At 58.5% G+C, this 19971-nt stretch overlaps 1 protein-coding gene across 6 annotated transcripts in view; it reads right to left on the bottom strand.

Moving 5' to 3' along the window:
* Positions 1-709: 709 nt before the first annotated feature.
* Positions 710-19971, bottom strand: part of ASCC2 (activating signal cointegrator 1 complex subunit 2) — a 35681-nt gene continuing 16419 nt past the window's right edge. For 5 of the 6 annotated variants that reach the window (XM_043436975.1, XM_043437001.1, XM_043436983.1 and 2 more), the window contains 14 exons: positions 19339-19449; positions 18361-18473; positions 14190-14264; positions 13656-13763; positions 13359-13427; positions 13033-13107; positions 11525-11696; positions 10046-10260; positions 9004-9123; positions 3825-3918; positions 3492-3622; positions 2867-2966; positions 1639-1718; positions 710-1260 (listed from right to left, as the gene is read on the bottom strand). In XM_043436975.1, the coding sequence (XP_043292910.1) occupies positions 1089-1260; positions 1639-1718; positions 2867-2966; positions 3492-3622; positions 3825-3918; positions 9004-9123; positions 10046-10260; positions 11525-11696; positions 13033-13107; positions 13359-13427; positions 13656-13763; positions 14190-14264; positions 18361-18473; positions 19339-19449 (1635 nt within the window). In that variant the 3' untranslated portion in view covers positions 710-1088. Of the gene's footprint in view, positions 1261-1638; positions 1719-1740; positions 2128-2866; positions 2967-3491; positions 3623-3824; positions 3919-9003; positions 9124-10045; positions 10261-11524; positions 11697-13032; positions 13108-13358; positions 13428-13655; positions 13764-14189; positions 14265-18360; positions 18474-19338; positions 19450-19971 lie in introns of those variants that run through there. The other variant, XM_043436992.1, reaches the window with a different exon arrangement.

Raw genomic sequence — 19971 nt, 5'->3', positions numbered from 1 at the left:
GCAGCTGCGGCCACGCTGGGAGCTGGTTGGCCCTGGCTGGGAGGGGGCTTTTGAGTAACACGGCCTGAAGCCCACTTGCTTCAACAGGGCTCGGTAGTGGCATTATCACTTGTTTCTTCCTGCCTGTGACCCCCTGATTTCAGAGGATTTAATGGAATGTATGTGTGACCAAGAGCCACTGAGCTCTGGCTCTGGCGTGGCCACTGGCCAGCCGTCCTTGGCAGCTGTGAGATGGAGAAGACACCCCTCATGGGACCAAGGGCCCGTAAAGGCCAGAGGTCAGAATGCATGTCCAATCCCTGGTTGCCCACCCCCCGGCTGTGGCCTGGGCAGCCACCTTCAGGTCTCAGCGCCTGGCTGCCCTCCCCCGCACTACGGGACTGGAAATCATACCTACCCACTCCCTAGGGCGGCGGTCGTGGGGGCTGCCCGAGGTCACGGTGAGGGCTGGACAGCAGGGCCGCACACTGGCCCCTCCTTCTACAGGCAGGGAGCGGAGGCTCAGAGACGGAGGTGACCGTCTCCGGGCCACACAGCGAGGCGGAGCAAGATTAGGAGGGCTTAAAGTGAGAGGCAAGCACAAAAGGCTGATGGACAGAGCATCGTCCTGCCCTCTTCCTCTCCTGACGGTGGCATCGCTGGACTAGGACGGCAGGGCTGAGTGGGGGGTGGGGGCGGGGAGGGGAAGCAGTCATACGCCAGGCTCGGATCATTTCTTGAAAGGGTCAAAAATTTTATTCGAGGGCCTTTTTTGTTTTCTGTTTGTGAATATACAAGCCTCCTGCTGTCTGGGAGAAAGGGAGGTGGTGTCCGGCTGCACGAGGCTTGGGAGGCTGGCCTGGGGCTCCGGCCCGTCCCTCTGCCTGCTTGCTGGCCTCGCGGTTCTTTGGCCGCGGGCTAAGGCACGGTGTGTTCTGCAGGAAGGCGCTCACGGCTGGCTGGTGGATGACGAACGAGGCGGCCTTCTCAGGGGCTACGAAGCTGAGGCTGTTGAGGGGTAGACTTGAACTTGGGGCCCCGGCAGGGGGCTCCCCGGCGAGGAGGCCCCGGGCGACGGTACCCCCCCGGCTGGTCCCGGCGCCACACTCTCATGATGGAATCATGCCTTTGCTTCTCTTGCGGTCGGCCATGGTCCTCCGGTTGTGGTTGGCTCGGGTGGCCTTGCTGGCTTCCTTCTTCCTGCGTTCCTGCATGGTCTCTCGGCTCTGCCCGTGGCCCCGGGGGCTGCCGGCCACCGCCGTGGAGCTGTCATGCCGGTACCTGAGGCAGGAACAACCCACCCCCAGAAGAATCCATCAGCCGGAGGAGAAGGCCCTGACGGGAAGGGGAAGGGCCTGCTGCTTTCCTCTGAGGTCCCCAGGAGGGGACACCAAGCTTGGGCCAGGACCCCTCCATGCCAGCTTCAGGTCGGAGGAGAAATGGAGTCTGTCACCCACTGGCTGAGTGACCTTTGGCAGATTACTTAACACGTCTGGGCCTCAGTTTCCTCGTCTATAAAATAAGGACAATGACAAGACTAGCTACTTCCTCGAACTGTTGCCAGAACTATCTTAACACACGTAAAGCACTCGGGGGTGTGTGTGGGCTTCCTGGGTGGTGGGCTGGGGCTTCCCCACCGACACCACCTTAAACGCTCACCCCTTCCTGGCTAGGAAGGCCATGCGTCTGGCTTCTGCTTTCTCCCGCAGCACCGCAGGGTCCTGCACAAAGTGGTCGGGCTGTGGAGGAGAAGGGAGAAAAGATCACGAGCTGCCCCCTTTCCCAAAGCCGGGCTGTGTCTGGCCCCATCTTGGGGATACCCCCCATGCCAGGAGCCGGGGGGCAGCCACGGCAGGGCAGGGCGATGCCCCAGAACTCGGCTGGTTGTTCTGGTCCAAGGTCTCCACCGGAAGCCCCCTCCTCTGACCCTTGTTCCCATTCCCAGCAGAGGTGGCCGACGGCTGGTCACAGCTGGAGCCGGATGATGACAAGGGGGAGCGACGGGGGAGGCCAGGAGGGCGGCCTCTAGAGACCACGGGGAGCCTGGAACCCAGGAGAGCCGCCTGGAAACTGGCGCTTCCCCTTGCCGGCGCCAAGGCTGGGGGAGGCTGGGACCCAAGGACCACAGACAGACTGTGGGGGCCTGGGCTGTGTCAAAAACACAACACAACAAGGGGAATTAGTAACCTATGGAAAACGGCAGAATTTTGACATAAAAACCTGGGCTAACCCCTTGCCTGGAAGGAGGGAAAGCTCTGGAAGGTCCAGGCCTCCGTTGTGCTGAGGAGCCCCTGGGCAGGGGTGCCTGCTGCCCCCAGCCTCAGTGTCCATCAGGCCCTGCCACTCACTGACGCTGGTGGCCTGGCCCGGGACACAACTGAACCTGTCACCCTGGGGGGAGGATGTTGGGGGGGGGGCGGGATCCAGGCCTCCCAGGCTGCAGCCCTGCTCACCCCAAGCAGCGTTGCTCTCATCTGTTTTCTACAAGGCGTTAGTTAAGATTTCACTAAGTAGAAAAAGTTTAGTGGCTAAAAAAATAGAAAATGTCCAAACCCATCATCACAGATGACCTTGGGCTCTAACGCCTCTCTGATGTCTAGAATTGCCAACCTGGGCATGGAGGCTGGCCCCCAGGCTCCTGGGCCTAATGAACCCAGCAGCTCAAAGGCCCAGCTTCTGATCCTTCCCCTGGGCCCTTGAGGGGCCTTGGAGGAGGCTTCTAAGCCAGCAGCTCTTCAAGCAGACATCCTGGGCTCAAAGGGACCCCCTTCCTGGGCAGTGATGCTGAAGATGCCTTAGGGCCAGGCTCTGGGAAGCCGGGCTGCGCCCCTGATTCACCCCTCAGAACTGTACCCTCCCCTCCACCTGCCAGTTGCCAACCAGGTACCTTGGGGGCTTCGACTGCAGCCTCCTGCTCCTCTTCCTCCTCGTCCTCCTGCCCTTCGCCGGGCACTCTGGTCCTCAGCACCTGAGGGATGGTGAAGGGCCTGAGGGTGGAGAGAGAAAGTGAGATCAAAGACTAGGTTAAACCTGGAGAGCGGAGCCTCCAGGGGAGGAGGCGGGTCCTGCTGAGAGGGCCCGCCAGGACTGGAAACCAAAGCGCCTTTGAAGCCAGCTTTGCTCCCGCCCCGGACTCTGTGCGGGCACCAAGGTCTGAGGCAGGGGCTTCAGGGAGGCTGAGCTGGGTCCTGGGGGCAGCGGTGGTCTCCAGTCCTCGCTAGTCAGGGCGGCTCTGCCTTTACTGGGGGAATTGGGGAACCTTCCTAAGATTCCACTGGGGAAAGTTGTCTGCAGTTAAGAAGAAAAATGGAAAACTCCTGCATGAGACCCAGCTGATGGCTCCTCACTCAGGGTGGGCTGGACCAACCGGCCAGGGGTATGGCTAGGGGTGGAGGGAGCACTGGACCAGGAGTGAGAGGCTGGGGTTCAGGCCCTGGCTTAGTCACTGGCTTGTTCACGAGATCTGTGTAAGCCAGACGCTGGGGGAGGGCCGCCCACGTCAGCAGCCTCACCTGCGGCTGATGAGCTCGTCATCCGAGTCCGCATCGTTGGCGCCCACCTGGTTGCCATCGTATGTGTCGTCGTACTCATCCTCGTAGTCGTCCCCGCGGTAGGGCGCGCCCTCGCCCGGCTGCAGTGGCACCTGCGACGGCCGACGCGTGGGTCCGCGGGGCCGGGCTGGCCCACCTCCCCCTGCTGCGGGGCTGGCAGCAGGGGACGCCTACCCCCCCCCCCGCCCGCCCCGCCCCGCCCCGCCCCGCCCCGCCCACCTCCCCTTGCCCGCCCCGCCCCCTTGCCCCCGCCCCGCCCCGCCCCGCCCCCCTCCCCTTGCCCGCCCCGCCCACCTCCTCCACCACCACGCTGTACTGCTCATAGCGCTGCCGCTGCGCCAGCACCTCCCGCTTGTCGTTCAGCAGGCTCCGCGCGCTCTCCTCCTTCCTGATGTCGAGAGGGAACAGCGGGGAGACACGAAGGAAAACCATCAGGCTTCGAGGGCAGCGGGAGGGGGCCACAGCGCGAGGGTCCAGACAGACCACCACTCACTTCTCCCGCCTCTGGCCGCCGCAAACTGAGATCAAGCACCGGCGGGAGGCGTGGGGCTCACCAGGTCCAGCCACTTCTGAGGCCTCCCTCTCCCCCGCCAAAGAGCAGCTATTAGAGTGTAACACGTGTCCCCCTCTTTCAGCCGGAAGACTCCCCTTCGAGGCGTCCACCCCGGAGAAACGTTGGCCCCCGCGCAGAGAGGTCTGATTGGGGATTTTCTTTTCAGCACTGTGTGTAACAGTGAAAAACGAGAGCAACTCATGTCCATCATGGCCCAAGGACCAAGGCCCACAAGACGCTGGATGGGAGTTCTCAAGAGCGACAATTTGTGCTGATGCAGACAGAATTCTAAGACATCCTCCAGGGGAAAAAAGCAAGTGTAGAGAAACACAGAGCGTGATCTCATCTGTGTAAAAAGCAGAGGGCAGACCAGACCTGTCCCCTCCTCCTGCGGGGATGTTCATATCTATGCATGTAAATACAGACAGAGGGCTTGTAGGGCGCCCCCCCACCCCCCGCCCTGGGTTATTCTGAGGGGGGGCCTGGGGTCACCCGAATCATTTCAAATGAACAAAAACTGAAGAAACAGCAAGCCCGTGGGTGGCTTTCGTAGTCAGCTCAGGGGAGCCCCCGCCACTCTCTCTCACCCCTGCTTTTCAGCTCAGGGACCCCGTCTGGCCCGCGGTTCAATCTCCCATGTCAGACGGCACGGCAAGAAAAGTCTGGAAGTTTAACTCCGGTCCTGTCACAGGGGAGGCCAGCTGGGGGCGGGGAGGGACGTGTTTGGGAACACAGTGAGCTGCAGCACAGCCGCAGTGGGGACTTGGGCCTCTGGACTCGAGGCTTTGCAAATCTGTAGAAGAACCTGGCTTGTCAGACACACAGGCCTGTGGAATGTAGTTTCTAGCCCTGCAGGGGAAAATCAATATGAGATGCCAGGCAAGAAAATCCAGCTTAGCTGTGAAATCGGGCCTCTGGAATGTATTAGGGGTAGGGGGGAATAAAAGAAGAGGCACAAAGCCCGTAGCGTCCATAAAAATCTATTAACCAGCTTTTAGTGTGGGGAGAGCCAGGCGCCTGAGTCTGGCCGGCTGTGTCTGGCCTGGGAGCCTGGGGCAGATCAGAACTGGGGCCCCCAGCACGGCGGGTTAGGACCTGCTTCCTTCAACTTTTTTTTTTTAGTTTTTTGTTTGTTTTTATTTGTTTGTGCTGGGTCTTAGTTGCAACATATGGTATCTAGTTCCCTGACCAGGGATCGAACCTAGGCCCCCTGCACAGAGTCTTAGCCACTGGACTACCAGGGAAGTACCCCTTGAACAGGTTTTAACAAGGGCTTACTATGAGCTGGGATGGGGAGAGATTCAGAAGAGTAAGATCTGGATTTGCCCTCATGGAACTCAGTCTAGTGGCAAAGAGCAGAAGTGTGCTAGAAGTGTGTTTCCACGTCCTGGAAACACAAGGAAAGTAGAAATGAATGGGGGTGCAGGGGGCTGAGTGGGGGTGGGGGGAGGCGCTAGAGAGGAGCCTTGGAAGCTCCGTGATGTGGAGATGTTTGGTCTGGACCAGGGAACCATCTCGGGCCACAGGAATCTGTCACCTCATGCCAGGAGAGGGAGCCTGTGACCGTGGCCTCGGCCCTTAGCAGGCGCTCTCTCTCCCAAGCTGAGGGGTGGAGAGGAGAGAGGCAGAGAGGAAGTGAAGGGGCCAAGCTCATTCGGGTGGAGCCCCTGGTAAAAGCGCACCCATTCAATCAACAGAGGCTTCCTGAGGTCCTGCCAGGTACCGGGTCCCACAGTGGGCCAGGGGACCAAGGATGAATGAGCGCAGTCACATTCTCTCTGCCCCATCCCACAGCCCCTGGTCCACCCCGTCCCCAGTGCGGGCAGAGGGAGGTTCTTTCACGCTGCATGGCCTCTGGTTATGTGGCTCCCCGGCAGGACCGCAGAGGAGCCTGGCAAAGTGCTCCTGCTTCAGCTGGGTCTTAGGAGAGGACATAGGTAAGGATAGGGTACCTTGTCCAGGAAGGCTCTGGCCCCATGACCTCATATGAAGCTAGAGAAGGAAAGAAAGAAAGGGGCAAAAGCAGCCAGGAGAAGACACACGTGAGGGCCAGAAGGTCAGCCAAGCCGCGGGAGCCTGTCTGGAGCAGGGTGCCTCCTCTGCCTCCCTCAAGCCCAGGTACATGCGGGCTCCCCTGAGGCTTGATCACCTTTCTTCTCCTGACCTCCCTCCAGCCTGTCCTTCAGGATTAGCCCTCAAACTGGCCCTTGGAGGGGTGACACTCTCCTTTGAACTTCTACAGGGTCTGCAGAGGCAGTAAAGCCCTCCTCTTCCGGGTGAGGAATCAGGGGATCCAGAGAGGCCAAGCAACCCTCCCAAGGTCACACAGCTTCCACCAGCATAGCCAGGCCAGAATATAGGCCTCCTGACTCAAGTCTGCTCAGCTATTTCCTGAGCGGTGTGATCACAGGCCAGCCTCTTATCCTTGCTGAGACTTGATCCTGCCTCCAGGGATGATGCAAGGAAGAAATCAGAGGATGCCCAGAAGCAGACCTGGCACCTGCTGAGCTTCACAAAGGGAATCCAGTCTCTTTGACTACAGGACTTGTCAGAGCCTTTATGGGCTAATGCGCTCTGTGAGTCTCCAATGAGGCACACAGGGTGCGCAAGCATTTTTGGCAACAGAACTAATCTGAAAGAGAATGCCTTATCTTCTGGGGCACGACTGTCCCGTCTGAAGGAGTAAGGGGACGCAGCGTTACCCTCACTGCCTCCTTCCCTAGCTACGATACACCTGTAGCACGTGTGCTTGGCGCTGACCTAACAAGCCCCTCACCTCACCCCCACTCCTAGCAGCCCCTCATTTTGCTCAGGTCCTTCCCCTTCCCCCTTCTCCGGGAGCCCTGAAGCCCAGCTCCCCAGTGAGACATGAGGGGACTTGGGGGGCCACTGGGAAAGGTCTCCTGGTCTCTAAGACAGATGCAGAAAGACTTGGCCCTGACTTCCTGGTGGCCCGGTCATTTCTGGACGTCACGCTGTGGCCACCCAGGGGCCATGAGAAAGGAAGATGCAACCTTGAAGATGTGGTTGCGCCACAGGTCAACCGCGCCTCAACTGCCCTACCCTGCACCCACCCGTCCCACAAGGGGACAGAGTTCCTCATTTCTTGAGCCATTTAGGGCTCAAGTATTTGGTTTAACGACGCACATACATTTTAACTCGAGGGTGATCTGCCTTGTGCTGCTTGATTTCTCTTGTGTTCTGTGAAGACAGGGCCCAGGCCCTAAGCTCCCCGCCCTGCCCACATCAGGATGGGTGACCCCTCCGTGCCCCTCCCAGCACCTCCCCACTCTGCCGCATCTTGATTGATGGTCTAAGTCATTCCCAACGTCTCTGTGCCATGGGAGGGCGAGGCCTGGGTGCCCCGTTCCCCTTGCCTCCCAGTGTGTTGAGCACGGGATCTGGCCACAGTCAACCACCTGATAAACATTTGCCGAGTGGATAAATAAATAATGCGCATATGAACAGAGCCCCTGACTCTGTAAGCCCCAACCCCTGGGCTACCCAGCACAAGTCCAGTTTCTGAGCCGGGCGGCCAGGTGCCCCTCAGAGCAGGGGGACAGTCCTCGCCATGTGGCCCTCTCCTGCAGCAGGGCCTGGAAGGGCGGGCACTGAGACGGGACCACATCGCCAGCCCAGGACCTGGGGATGTCGCAACGTGTGTGACTAAGCAGTTTGTAATAGTTTCCTGTCCAGCCAGCCAGATGGCTTTAGAGTTGCCCTGTGCCGGGTCCCCGAGCCCTCAGCCAGCCACTCTACCAGCGCTGGATGGTCCCGGGAGCAGGGAACAGCTTGTGCTTCTAGCACTGGGGCTCCTGCCCCAAGAGTCGGGCAGGGCCCTCTCCCCTCTCTGCCCCTCACTGCCTCCACCTACGTGATGAGAGAGAAGGCGCGCCGGACTTGCCCAGTGGCCCCCAGCTCTGTAGATTCCATGAAACGCTCCATTCACGCTGCGGGGCTGGCACTGGGCTGTCAGCGTCTGATCCTGCCACCACGCCGTGTGGCTGCTGACTCTCAATCCCTCCAAGGGGTCCCCAATCGAAAGCCAGGGGATCTTTCCAGAACATACACTGTACCGGTGAAGGGGACCCTTGCCATGTTCCCCATGGCCTCGGGGCCACTGCCCCTGCTGTTTGGTCCGCCTGGAAAGCTGCTCCTGCCCCCTCTGCACAACTGACCCTCCCTCGTCCTTCCACTGTCCGCCCCATGGCATTGACGCCGAGAAGCCTTTCTGCCTGGATTGAAGCCCCGACTAGAGGCCTGGGTGTCTGCGCGCCTCCACCTTGGAGAATCTATTTCATCTGTGAGTTCACAGGGCTTGTTTGCCAAGCCGATCAGTGCACATGCCACGTGGGCAGGGGCCGTGTCTGTTCCATCCCCCACCACGTCCCCAGCACCTCATAAATCCAGGGCCCAGAAGCACCAGGTAAATATTTGTTGAATAAATGAATAAATCATGAATAGACTTTTCAATGCCCCCAGAGTACGAAGGACACAGACCAAAAATAAGTAGAAAGGCCTTCAGATGGAATATATTCACTTGGGCAGAGGCCTTCATTCTCCCGTTGTGTCCCCGGGTGGAGAGGCGCCGGTCAGGGAGCACTGCTGAGGAGCACTGCCCAGCTCTCCCACCTGGGGACTCCTCTGAAGATGGGAGAAGGGGAGAGGGGCCGCTTTGGCCCTGCAGGCCTTTTGCTGTCAAGGAGGACTCACTAACTCTGCGCACGGGGTTGGAGCCTGAAGTCAGACCGTTAGAGGCCCGGAGCCCGGCTGCTGGAAGCATACCGACCTGGGGCCTGGGGGAGCCCCAGGCGGAAGCTCCATGACCACTTCCATCAAGATGACGGCCCTGGGTGTCCCTTGTCCTCTCTGCACTTGCAGAGTTGGGGTCTCTGGGACCCCGCGGCCCACCGGACTCACCTCCTGCCCTTGTGCACCCGGCTCAGGTCCACCGAGTCCCTGCTGAACACGTCAAACTCGTCATTCTGGAAGATGTTGTGACGGGACGTCACCAGGGGCGTCGGGTCTGGCTTCACCTGTCTGGGGGGGAGACATAGAAATCCATTTCAGGGGGATGTTGCCCCTCCCACGATCTGTCCTTCAGAGCCTCCACTCCCCAGCAATAGCCACACCTGGGACACAGGCTAAAAACCTGCCACCCTGCACACGTGCCACTCACACAGGTTATGTTCCCGACAGCCCTGCGAGACAGACAGTCAGAGGTCACTCGAGCTGGGTTGTTTTTTTTTTTGCCTCAGTGCCTTCCCCTGTAAAATGGGCACAAAGAGGCTGAGGAGTTGGTTCAAAGGCAGAGCTAGCCTCATTCTGGAAGTTATTCACTCATTCATTCAACAAACAACAGTTATTCACGGAAGAAACACCCGTTTACACTCATTCCTGTTGCCCCCGGGGGCTCCATGGAAGGAGTGGGCCCAACTCAGGAAGGGTGGGTGTGGGGGAATTCCCTGATGGTCCAAGGGTTAGGGCTCCACACTCCCGCTGCCGAGGGCCCTGGTGCAACCCCTGCTCAGGGAACTAAGATCCCACAAGCTGTGCACTGTGGTCAAAAAAGCCACAAAAAACAAAGGAAAGAAGGGTGGGTATGAAGGAAGTGAGAAGCTTGGCTGTGCTCCCTCAGTGACCAGGCAGGCGGCAACATCGGAGCTCAGAGGGCTGCAACCCCTCAGTGGCCCCCCGCACCCCGTCTTCCTAGGAGGCGGAGCAGGGAGGCCCGGCGGTGCCCTCTCTGCGCTGCAGGGGCCACGTGAGCACCTCTGGGGGCCTGAGGTTTAGGTTTCCCCAAAGAGGACGTCAGCTTCCGTGGTTGGGAACCGCCACCCCGGGGAAGTGTCGAGTGCGGGACACAGGAGAAGGAGGAGGGGGAGGCAGAGGAGATGCGAAGGGCCCCGACCGGAGCCCGGGGCAGTCTGGGCGCCTGGGCCCCCTCCCACCCCGCTCCCACCTGTGCAGGCCGCGGTCCAGCTGGCCGAGGGCGGGGGCCAGCCGCCCTTCCAGGACGTTGTTGATCACCCGCTCGGCGTCGTAGCCGTAGTGCTCCAGGCAGGCCAGGATGAAGCCCTCGCCGAGGTCCGGCAGCAGGTCCTTCACTTGGGAGATGAGCGAGTCCAGCTCCACACCGCACACGGTGGGGCCCGAGGCTGCAGCCGCCCCCAGGCACTGCGGAAGAGACCGAGAGGACTCCTGAGCTGGGCCGGGGACAGGCCCCGAACAGCACTGGTCTCGGAGTCAGGCGACCTGGTCTGAGTCCCAGCCCTGCCCCTCCTGGCTGAGGGACCTTACCCAAATGTCTTAAGTCTCTCTGAGCCTCCATTTCCTCCTCTGTGAAAGGGGGAGCTACGGCTAACCAGCTGAGCTGCTGAGTCTGGCTGTGTGACCTTGCGCAGGGCACTTAACCTCTCTGAACCTCGGTTTCCTACTCATAAAGCCCCCAGACTACTCCTACTTCATCGGGTTGTTTTCAAATGGTTCAAAGAGATGATACACAAAAAGTGCAGAGCACAGAGCCTGGTGTGGGCGAGGCTGTCCATAAGCAGCCGTGGCTTCTGGGAATCAGCCCCTTTCCCTCTCTGACAGGTTGACGACTGAGGTCGGAGGGGAATAGCAACCGCTGGAGCTGGCTGATGTGGAGAAGCGCCCCTTTGGCTCGGAATGGGTTAATTTTTTCAGCTTTTCAATTAAGGAAATTCACAAATCAAAAAAACAGTAATAAAACTCCTCCATGTCTGAGGCAAGAAGTCAAATGGGGAAAAGGTGGTGGGGAGGGACTACCATTCTCCAAGGCCCTGGGACAGTGGACACGGGGCCTGGGGCCTAACAGAAGGACAGCAGCATCTGGCAGCGGGGCCCGGGGGCCGGTCACTCAGTCCTCGCAGCAGCTCTGAGCACCCACGTGGAGATGGGGACCGTGCCATCCCCTCCTTACAGGGGAGGAACCAGGGCTCACGTGAGGGATATGCCTAAGGGCTCAGAGCTGGTGGGTGGCAGAATCAGGATACGCCCCTGAGTGGCCTGACCCCAGAGACTGTGTCATCTTAATCCCCAAGTCCACGCTGCCTCCTGACACGCAGGGGCGAGCCCCCGGCCAGCGGCCAATCAGTAGGACCACAGAGGTGGTGATGCTGGGTTCGGCGACGTCTGGAGCGACAGTACCAGCTCAGTGGCTTCCCCTGTGTTTAGAGGTGAGCGCCGGCGGAGATTTCATGTGGAAAAAAGCGCCAGTGCTTCACCTTGTGGGGGGAACTGAGGCCCTGCCGCCTTGCCTATCTCACAGGCTGCCCAGCTCGCCCTCGGCTCAGAACCCTCTAAGAGCAGTGTGGAGCAGGCCGGCAGCTCAGAAGCTGTCAACCCCAAGACAAACCCTTTTCCTCGAGGGAACACAGAAGGGAGGTCCCCTGCTGCCCCGGCCAGTCCCATCACACACCTCCTCCTCCTGGGGGAGTGCGGAGGGCCCGCTGACCGCCTCCGCCGCCTCCCCCACCCCGTTAGGGTTCTCAGCCGCGGGCGGGTCTCTGGCGTCGGTGGCTTTCCTCCGGTCCACCCCTTCCCAGGCACTCTCGACTGCCTGGAGGATGTAGGCGGTCCGTGTCTCGTCCCTGGGAGGACGGGTTAAGGGGTCTCTTTCGGGGACCACAGCCCTCTCTCCACCCCTCACTGCGTGGCTGAGGCCAGGGGCCGTCTGGGCTGCACCCCGCGCGCACTGCGGGCTGCCTGGGGAAACGGGCCAGCCCACGGCCGCACGAGCCTCAAAACCCAGTACCTGCCGCTCAGCAGAGAGCCGCTCTGGGTAAGAGCAGGGCCAGGGTCTGGCAGCCGAGGGTCCTGGGACAAGGCAGCTGGCCGAGCCCGCAGCTCCCGCCCTGCATGGACCCCCCAGGAGGAGGGCCCGGCAGGGGTACTACCACCGGGGGTCCTGTCCCACTGGCTGTGGGCTTGCTGCAAAGGCTGGGGGCCCACAGGGTGTCCCTGAGGCTGGACTCAGCAACCTACCCCAGCCACCCAAATGGCCCTCAGGCCCATTCCTCGCGGCCCCTTGTCCCTCTCCAAAACCCCGGTGCTGCCAAGCCAGATGCTGGGTGGTTGCTCTAGACTCTCACTCTACTTTCTTCAAAAAAAAAAAATTAACTAATTAGTTAGGCTGTGCCAGGTCTTAGTTGCAGCACTCGGGATCTTTGATCCTTAGTTACGGTGTGTGGGATCTAGCTCCCTGACCAGCGATTGAACCTGGGCCCCCTGCATTGGGACCATGGAGTCTTAACCACTGGGCCACCAGGCAAGTCCCTCCCTCACAGCTGCTTCTAACCCAAGCGCCCAGCACCCAAAGTCTGAGGCTGACAAGGTCAACCTCCGCTTCCCATCCTTCCAGGTCTCCCAGCACCTGCAGGGGTGACCCCAAACTCCTCAGCGAGGGCCACCCCAGGGCTCATCTGCCATGGCCAAACCCGGCCCCCACCAGACCCCGCCCCCAGCGCCCTGCAGGCTGCAGGCAACGTCCGCGGGCTCAACAGGCAGGCCTGCTGAGCCCCGGGGAACACTTAGTTCAGGGCGTGGCCGTCTCCTATTCCTTGTGCTACTCTCAACTTGGGTTTCACTTCCGTGTGACACCCCCTTCTCCCCTCGCCTCCCCTGCCTCCGAGTGACGCTATCCCTGCCTGTGTGCTTATCCGTCTCCCATCCTGCATGAGGTCCCCGAGGGCAGGGTTGAGTCCCTCTTGGTCACACAGGCCCAGATGCTCAGCAAAGACCAGGGAAAGCAGGGCTATGTGTACCCCGAGGATCAGAGCAGTTGTCTCCTCCCAAAACAGGGTGTCAGGAAAAGCTGGCTCCCACATGTTCTGGGGCTAAACGGCCCCTCCACTCCTCCAGGTCCAACCCGGTCAGGACCCAGGACCCAGGGCCAGGCCCACCCCGGAGGCCGCAGTGGAAGGATACAGGGCAGATGACGCCTGCTGCAGAAGGCTGACGTCATCGGCCACGGGGAAGAGCGCATCGTAGTCCCGCAGGAACCTGGAGCGGGGCGGGAGTCAGAGGGTGGTGGGGCGGGGGGCGGGAGTTAAGAGGGGTGGTGGGGCGGGGGCCGGACTTTGAGGGTGGGGGGGGAACACCAGGCTGGTTTGCCACTCCCCGTGTCTGCCGCCCAACCACAAAGGCCAAAAGCTTAGATCGTGGTGAGGCCAGGGCAGGGGCTCTGTTTTGGAAGGTCTCTCCTGGGGCTGGTGGGAGGGCTGGGCCCACTCCCGCTGCTGCTCCCAGCTCACCTCTTCTCCTGCAGCAAGGAGCTGAAGATCTGAAGGAAGTCTTCGATGAAGCCCTGGACGTTATCACAGCTGGAACAGGACACAGAGAAGAGGATGCGCTCACTCCCTGCAGACAGGCTCGGCTCCTTCCCGGCCCGCCCCACCCCTCTGTGGCCTCCCTCATTCTTCCTGGTTTCCCATCTTTGCTCTGCAACCCCGGGGCAGGGGAGGGAGCCCCGTGCAGTGAGGGCAGTGCCCCAGCCGGGCTTGGGTAAGGCGCTCTTCCGCCTGGGCGGGCAGGGGATCCCGAGCGCCCACCTGCTTTCCAGGACTGGGAGGAGGCAGGTCTGATTCAGGAGGATGTGGAGAATCTCCAGTAGCTTCTTCCTGGAATGGGAGAGCCTCTGCCACAGGTCACCTAGCAGCCTTGGAGGCCAGAGAGAAAAAAAGTAGATCTGAGAGGCAGAAAGGCACCAGGGGAGTTTCTTCACAGCCTTTGCAGGTGCCCCCTACCCAGCCCTCCACCCCCCGGGGCTGAGAAAGCCTCACAGTTCGCTGCTGACAGCAGCTGGCAAAGGGCCACAGGCTCGGAGAGGCTGGCTGGTTCCAGGGCCGCCTGTCAGCTCAAACGGTGGCTCAGGAACCAGCGGGTTAATGAGCCTGGAGCAGCAGCTGAGGGGGAAGAGCTTCCTTGCCGCCAGGAGGCTGCTAGGTAGGGAGGGAAGCGCCAGCCAAATGTGCGGGGCCTCTCGTCCCCGGCCCTTGGCCCTTGGTGTAGAGAAGGGGTGCTGACGCCCACACAGGTGAGCTGGGGCTCTCCCACAACACCCCTCAGTTTTGTCCCTGCCTCACTTGCTGTCTTCAAGCCTCCTCTTCTTAATTGCAGACTCCAGTTCGGGAATGGCTATTTCGTAAAAGGAAGCTAGCCTGCAGTGACACATACGGGGTAAAAGGCCGGATTAGTTCAGAAATCTCACACTTCCTTAGAAAAATCAAAGCACGCTCAAGGGAGTGGGAGGGCCCATTTCTTCCTGCCAGATTGTCCCCAAGACAAGTGTCTCCCTCACCCTGGATTGCTCCACTGTGGCTGGTCCTAGGAAGAGCCTGGTGGGCAGTGACCTGGAGCTCGCCCCCTGCTCAGATGGGAATCCAAGAGGCGCTCGTTCTCACAGAGCAACGAGTGGGCCACCCAGGACGCACCAAGCTTTGAGGAATAGATACAAGGTGACCTTCTTCTTGCTCAGAAGCTGCCAGCAGCTCCCTACCTCCTGTGATATCAGAGTGAAACTCCTCTGTCTGGTACCTCTGTACCTGGTACAGCCCAGCCAAGCTGGCTTCTCACCTCGGTAACCTCACAGCCACCTGTCCTCAACTCAGACTTAAACTCTCCACCCCCTAAATTAGGAGACTGAGATGAACCTAGACCTCCTGTCACAGGTGAAAGAGATAACTAATAATGACCTATACTGTGCAGCACAGGGAGCTCTACCCAATACTCTGCAACAACCTATGTGGGAAAAGAAGCTGGGGACTTCCCTGGTAGTCAGGTGGTTAAAGCTCGGTGCTCCCAACGCAGAGGGCACAGGTTCAATCCCTGGTCAGGGAACTAAGATCCCACATGCCAAAAAAATAAAAATTATTAAAAAAAAAAAAAAAGAATCTGAAAAAGAATGGACACACATATATTTGGTTGTTGTTCAGTTGCGAAGTTGTCCGACTCTTTGCGACCCCATGGCCCATTGCCTGCCAGGCTCCTCTGTCCATGGGATTTTCCAGGCAAGAATACTGCAGTGGGTTGCCATTTCCTTCTCCAAGGGATCTTCCCAACCACTTGCATCTCCTGCATTGGCAGGCAGATTCTTCCCCACTGAGCCACCAGGGAAGCCTATATATATATATACATATATATATGTATGTATGTATGTATGTATGTATGTATATATACATATCTGATTCACTTTGCTATACACTTGAAACTAACCAAATACTGTAAATCAACTATACTCCAATTAAAAAAACACACAAAACCCAGCTCTCCATCCGAGCCACATGCTTCCTGACCATCAGCTCACCCCTGTGACCATTCCTCTCTGGAACCGACACACCGCACTCAGAAGATGCTGATCTTACACCTTAAAATGCAGCTACCTCTCTCCCGGGGCGTAATTCCATCTCTGAACATCTTAAGTTCCCAAAGCCAGAAAAGCAGCTGACGTGCCTAGGACAGAGCTGAATCTGCAGCAGCAGATGCAATGTACCCTGTGAACATTTGTCTGTCGATTGCTGGCTCCTGGCAACTTTTTCCTGGTGTGGGGCTGTCCGTAGACGTGGGGAGGCAGGCCAAAAGGGGCACGGCTTCTGAGGCCCACAGCGTGGCACCCAGAAGACAGTTTGGCTCAAAGAGAGTCAGGCGTTGCCATGATACACTGTTGGTGAAAGGGTAAATTGAAACAGCCCCTATGGAGGGTGATTTGGCGAAATCCGTGAAAATTTCAACTGCATGTACCATCTGTTCCTGCAATTCTACTTCTAGGAATTTATTCCTCAGATATAGTTGTAAAAGTACACAATGACCTAGGTGCAAAGTTAGCCTTCATGGCAATGTTTGTTGTTTTTTTTTTTTTTGGTAATAGCAAACAGTTGGAAAAAACCTAAAATGCCATCTCTGGGGTCTGGGGTCCCCTACAATGGAGTTCTACACAGAGATACCAAAGACTGAAGGTGGTTCATGCACAGATATGCATTAAATTTAAAAGTAAAATGCCTACAGTACATATAGCACTCATAATATGCCGGTACATGTGCATGCTGTCATGTTCGACTCTTTGCAACCGCAGGAACTATAGCCTGCCAGGCTCCTCTGTCTGTGGGATTTTTCAGGCAAGATGCTGGAGTGGATTGCCGTTTCCTCCTTCAGGGTATCTTCCTGACCCAAGGATTCAGCCCGAATCTCCTAAGTCTCCTGCATTGGCAGGTGGACACTTTACCACTCAGTCACCTGGGACGCCCAATATGCCAGTATATGAAATATTAAAAAGAGGGTGGAGGTAGATAATGTGTTTATTTGCTTATATGTGCATATTTACATGCATATCTTTGGAAAATTCCACAAAAAAACTAACCCAATGGTTGTGTGTGAGAAACAGAAGTGGAGAAGGGGGAGAGGGAGACTTTTCAATATGTGTTTTATATACCCTGTGAATATATTATTTGCTCAGAAAATTACAGTGCAGAAGGAGAGGAAGGCGGAGAAGGCTACTCAGAGAGATTAGCTGGAGGGTGTTTGGTGAGGTAACCCCTTGCCTGGAGCCCTCCGGACCGAGGCCTCTGCTCAGCACGCCTTCCTGGCCTCCAGCACAGTTGGAACAGGCTGAGCCGGCCTCAGGCTATTTGTGGGTCGGAGGCAGCTGTCCCTTGCCAAAGCCAGGGTCACTGGCAGTCAAAAATGTTTTCCTTTCTTCCTCCTCACCCTGAAGTGGGTGGAGCTGTGCCCCTGCCTCCAGGGGCGGTTGTTGTCCGATCGCTAAGTCGAGCCTGACTGTTTGTGACCCCATGGACGGCAGCACGCCAAGCTCGCCTGTCCTTCACCGTCTCCTGGAGTTTACTCAAACTCATGTCCATTGTGATGCCTTCCAGGTACCTCTTAGGAAACTCAGCTCTTCCGGCAAGGTCCCTCCCATCTCCAGAGACCCTTTCCAAGGCCATCTGTGCCCCATTTCGCAAAATGGGAAAGTGCTCATGGTGAATGAAAATAAGCCTAAGAACAGCCTGATTGTTCAGAGTGATTTTCATTTCCTACCTCTGGGGAGTTCCCAGGTTTCCAGTTTGTCACATTTACCATGAGGTAAATACCTTTAAAAAATTGTGACAACATTTTTAAAAGTCCCATCCCCACCCTTTTCTTCTGGGGACAGTGTGGATCGGTGCTTTTTTCTAACATTCTCCGGGAGGCTGAGCAATCCTCATGTCTGATTTTTAAGAGCTGAGGGGACCCAGTGGGCTCAGGGTGCCAGCTGCCATCTCTGACACATGTCTGCGCTAGATAAATGTTTTGTGGGATAGCTGGGCAGATGACCCAGTGGACAGAGGGCTGGGGGGATGGAGTTGGGTAGCTCCCAGAATGGTGGGGGGAGATGCCTGGCAAGAACAGCTGGAGGCCACTGAGAACAGGACAGCCCCCACCCCCCACTGTCGCCAGGCAACGAGCCAGTTACCAGCCACCGTCCCGGCACCCCTTTCTCATTGCCCAAGGAACGGATGCCCACAGGGCTAAGTGGGCAAAGAGGGTCTTTCTCCCTCCCCTGTATGCCCCTCTTGGTCTTTCTCCATCACAGCAGGATCTTTCTATGACTTCTTTGGATAGAAGCCTCCTGCCTCCACCTAAAGGCCCCATTCCCCACCAGCACACGTCGCACACCAGGTCTGACTTCCCTGGGGCCGCATCTTGCGGTCGCCTGCTCCCCAAGCCCACTCCCCGACTCCCACCCCATGTCACACTGCACTCCGCGGCTTCTCCAGGATCTGGGCCACCGCAGGCTTCACTCTGCAGTTGGAATGCCCTTCCGGCCACGGCAGACTTTCTGTGCCAGGCAGGTTGCTGTTCATTCTTCAGGTTTCATCTAAGGGTCACCCCGAAACCATCTCTTATTCCTCCAGACAGAACCATGCTCCCTCGTCTGCATTCCTGATACGGCCCCACCAGCTGGCCCCACGCAGACGCACATCTGCTCGCGTGCGCGCCTCCCCGCCTGGAGGCCGGAGTCCTCAGCCTGAGCCTCCTCGGCCTCCGGCACTCGCAGTGCCCGCCTGGGGAGTCTGCAGCAGACCGGGTCTGAATGGAAACTGCCCCGCCCTTGGCTGGCGTTTTTCTCCCTCCCCTCCCCTGCTCTTAGCCCCCCAGTAAAAGTCCTTCTCAAATGCAGCCTCCATGCAGGCGGGCGCTGGAAGAGGGGGCCCGGCATGTTCTGAGTAAATATCGGCTGAATGCGGGTGTGAACCCGGACCTTGGCTGCAACCACTGTACCTGTAACAGAAGTCGTGTTTCTGGAAGGTCGGACAAGCCAGAGGGAAGATGTCCAGAAAGGCCCAGAGGGTGGTGCAGGTGTCACAAAGGTAGAGGACGACGTCCTTTAACTCCTGTCAGGCAGAAGCAAAACACCGCATTATTCTCCCCCAGGGACAGCTCTGCAGAGGGTCTGAGGCAAAGCAGACAGAGCCCAGGGTTCCCCTGGGCCCGCCTGCCCCAGCTGCAGCGGACGCACGCCCAGGGAGGTCTAGGGTGACCTCTTCCTCCGCGTTAATACGCGTCTCTCTTTGAAGCCGAAGGAGAACCCATCCCTGAATGTGAAGACAGCGCCTGAGGTCCCGCAGAGAACACACACCCCAGGGAGGCCAGGACAGCCAGCGCCCACTCTCTGTGGGGTCTGGAGAGCGTGCTGAGAACAGGCAGGGCTTCCTCAGCGCTCCCTGATTCTCCTAACAACTCAAACAAGAGGCTGGGCCGCCGGTCAGACCTCCACTTTACAGATAAGGGAACCTCTCTGCGGCTCACGGCTCCCACGGCACTGGCTGCACCCTTTTCGGGAACGCTTGTTTAAGGCCCGCTTTCCCACGACAGCGCGAGCTGCGGGAGGGCCGCCCGCTGCAGCCTCGCCCCTGCCCTAACTCCGGTGCAAACACAGGTGTCTGCTTCTGTAACTACTGGGCCTCACGGCCCAGCCTGGGGGCCCAGCATGTGCTGGGGGCCCCTCGGGGCATGCTGGTGCCATGGATGAATGGCCCCGTGAGTAACGCACCCAGGAACCCGTCCAGCTGAACTAAGCGAAGGCTAAACCTCCATGCTGTTCCCTCTGAGACTCCATAAACGAAGTGAGAAAGCCAGTGTCCTAAAGCCTGCATGATGGGCGAGCTGCCTGCAGGGTGGGGTGAGGGCTGTGAGCAGCGGGGGAAGCTCCAGGCCTTCTCTTGGCCAGAAAGCAGCCGGGCTGAAGGGCAGGCTCACCGGGAGAGGCATGTCGCTGGGGGTGAGCCGGCCCCTCTCCTCGAGCCTCTGGGGTGTGGCACTGGCCCCGTCCCCATGCAGACCACAGTGCTGGAGGATATTGCTGAAGACCTGTGAACACAGGAGGTGACTCTCTGACATCCTACCGAACTGGCAGCGGGGACCCCGTCCTGCAGCGAGCGACTGGTGACCCCAACACTGCCTTGGAATCTTCAGGATATATGCCAGTGTCCCTGGGACACCAGGTGAGACAGTGACCTTCTCAGTGACCTTCTCAGAATGGAACCTGTGTCAAAAGGGAATCATGCGGTCATCCTTCCTACAGGACTGTGGTGAGGACGATGATGATGAAAAGTATGTAAACCCTGTGGATGTGACTGGGATCGGCTGGACAGGTGTATGGGGATGGATATTTAGGAGATAGTCAGCAACATGTATTTTTGGATGCCCTGGGCAAGGCGATTTATGGGAACTGTACTGCAATAAAAGACAAATCAATAGTGAGGGGGAAAACAGAGCCCATTGTGGATTGCACCACATTTAAGTTGGAGAAGCAAATGGCAGCCACTCCAGTATTCTTGCCTAGGAAATCCCGTGGACAGAGTCTGAGCCTGGTGGGCTACAATCCATGGT

The sequence above is a fragment of the Cervus canadensis genome, chromosome 1 (genome assembly GCF_019320065.1).
Source record: "Cervus canadensis isolate Bull #8, Minnesota chromosome 1, ASM1932006v1, whole genome shotgun sequence".
Taxonomy (NCBI): domain Eukaryota; kingdom Metazoa; phylum Chordata; class Mammalia; order Artiodactyla; family Cervidae; genus Cervus; species Cervus canadensis.
Note: the sequence above shows the minus strand (reverse complement) of the source record. Positions and strands in the feature narration are given on the sequence as shown.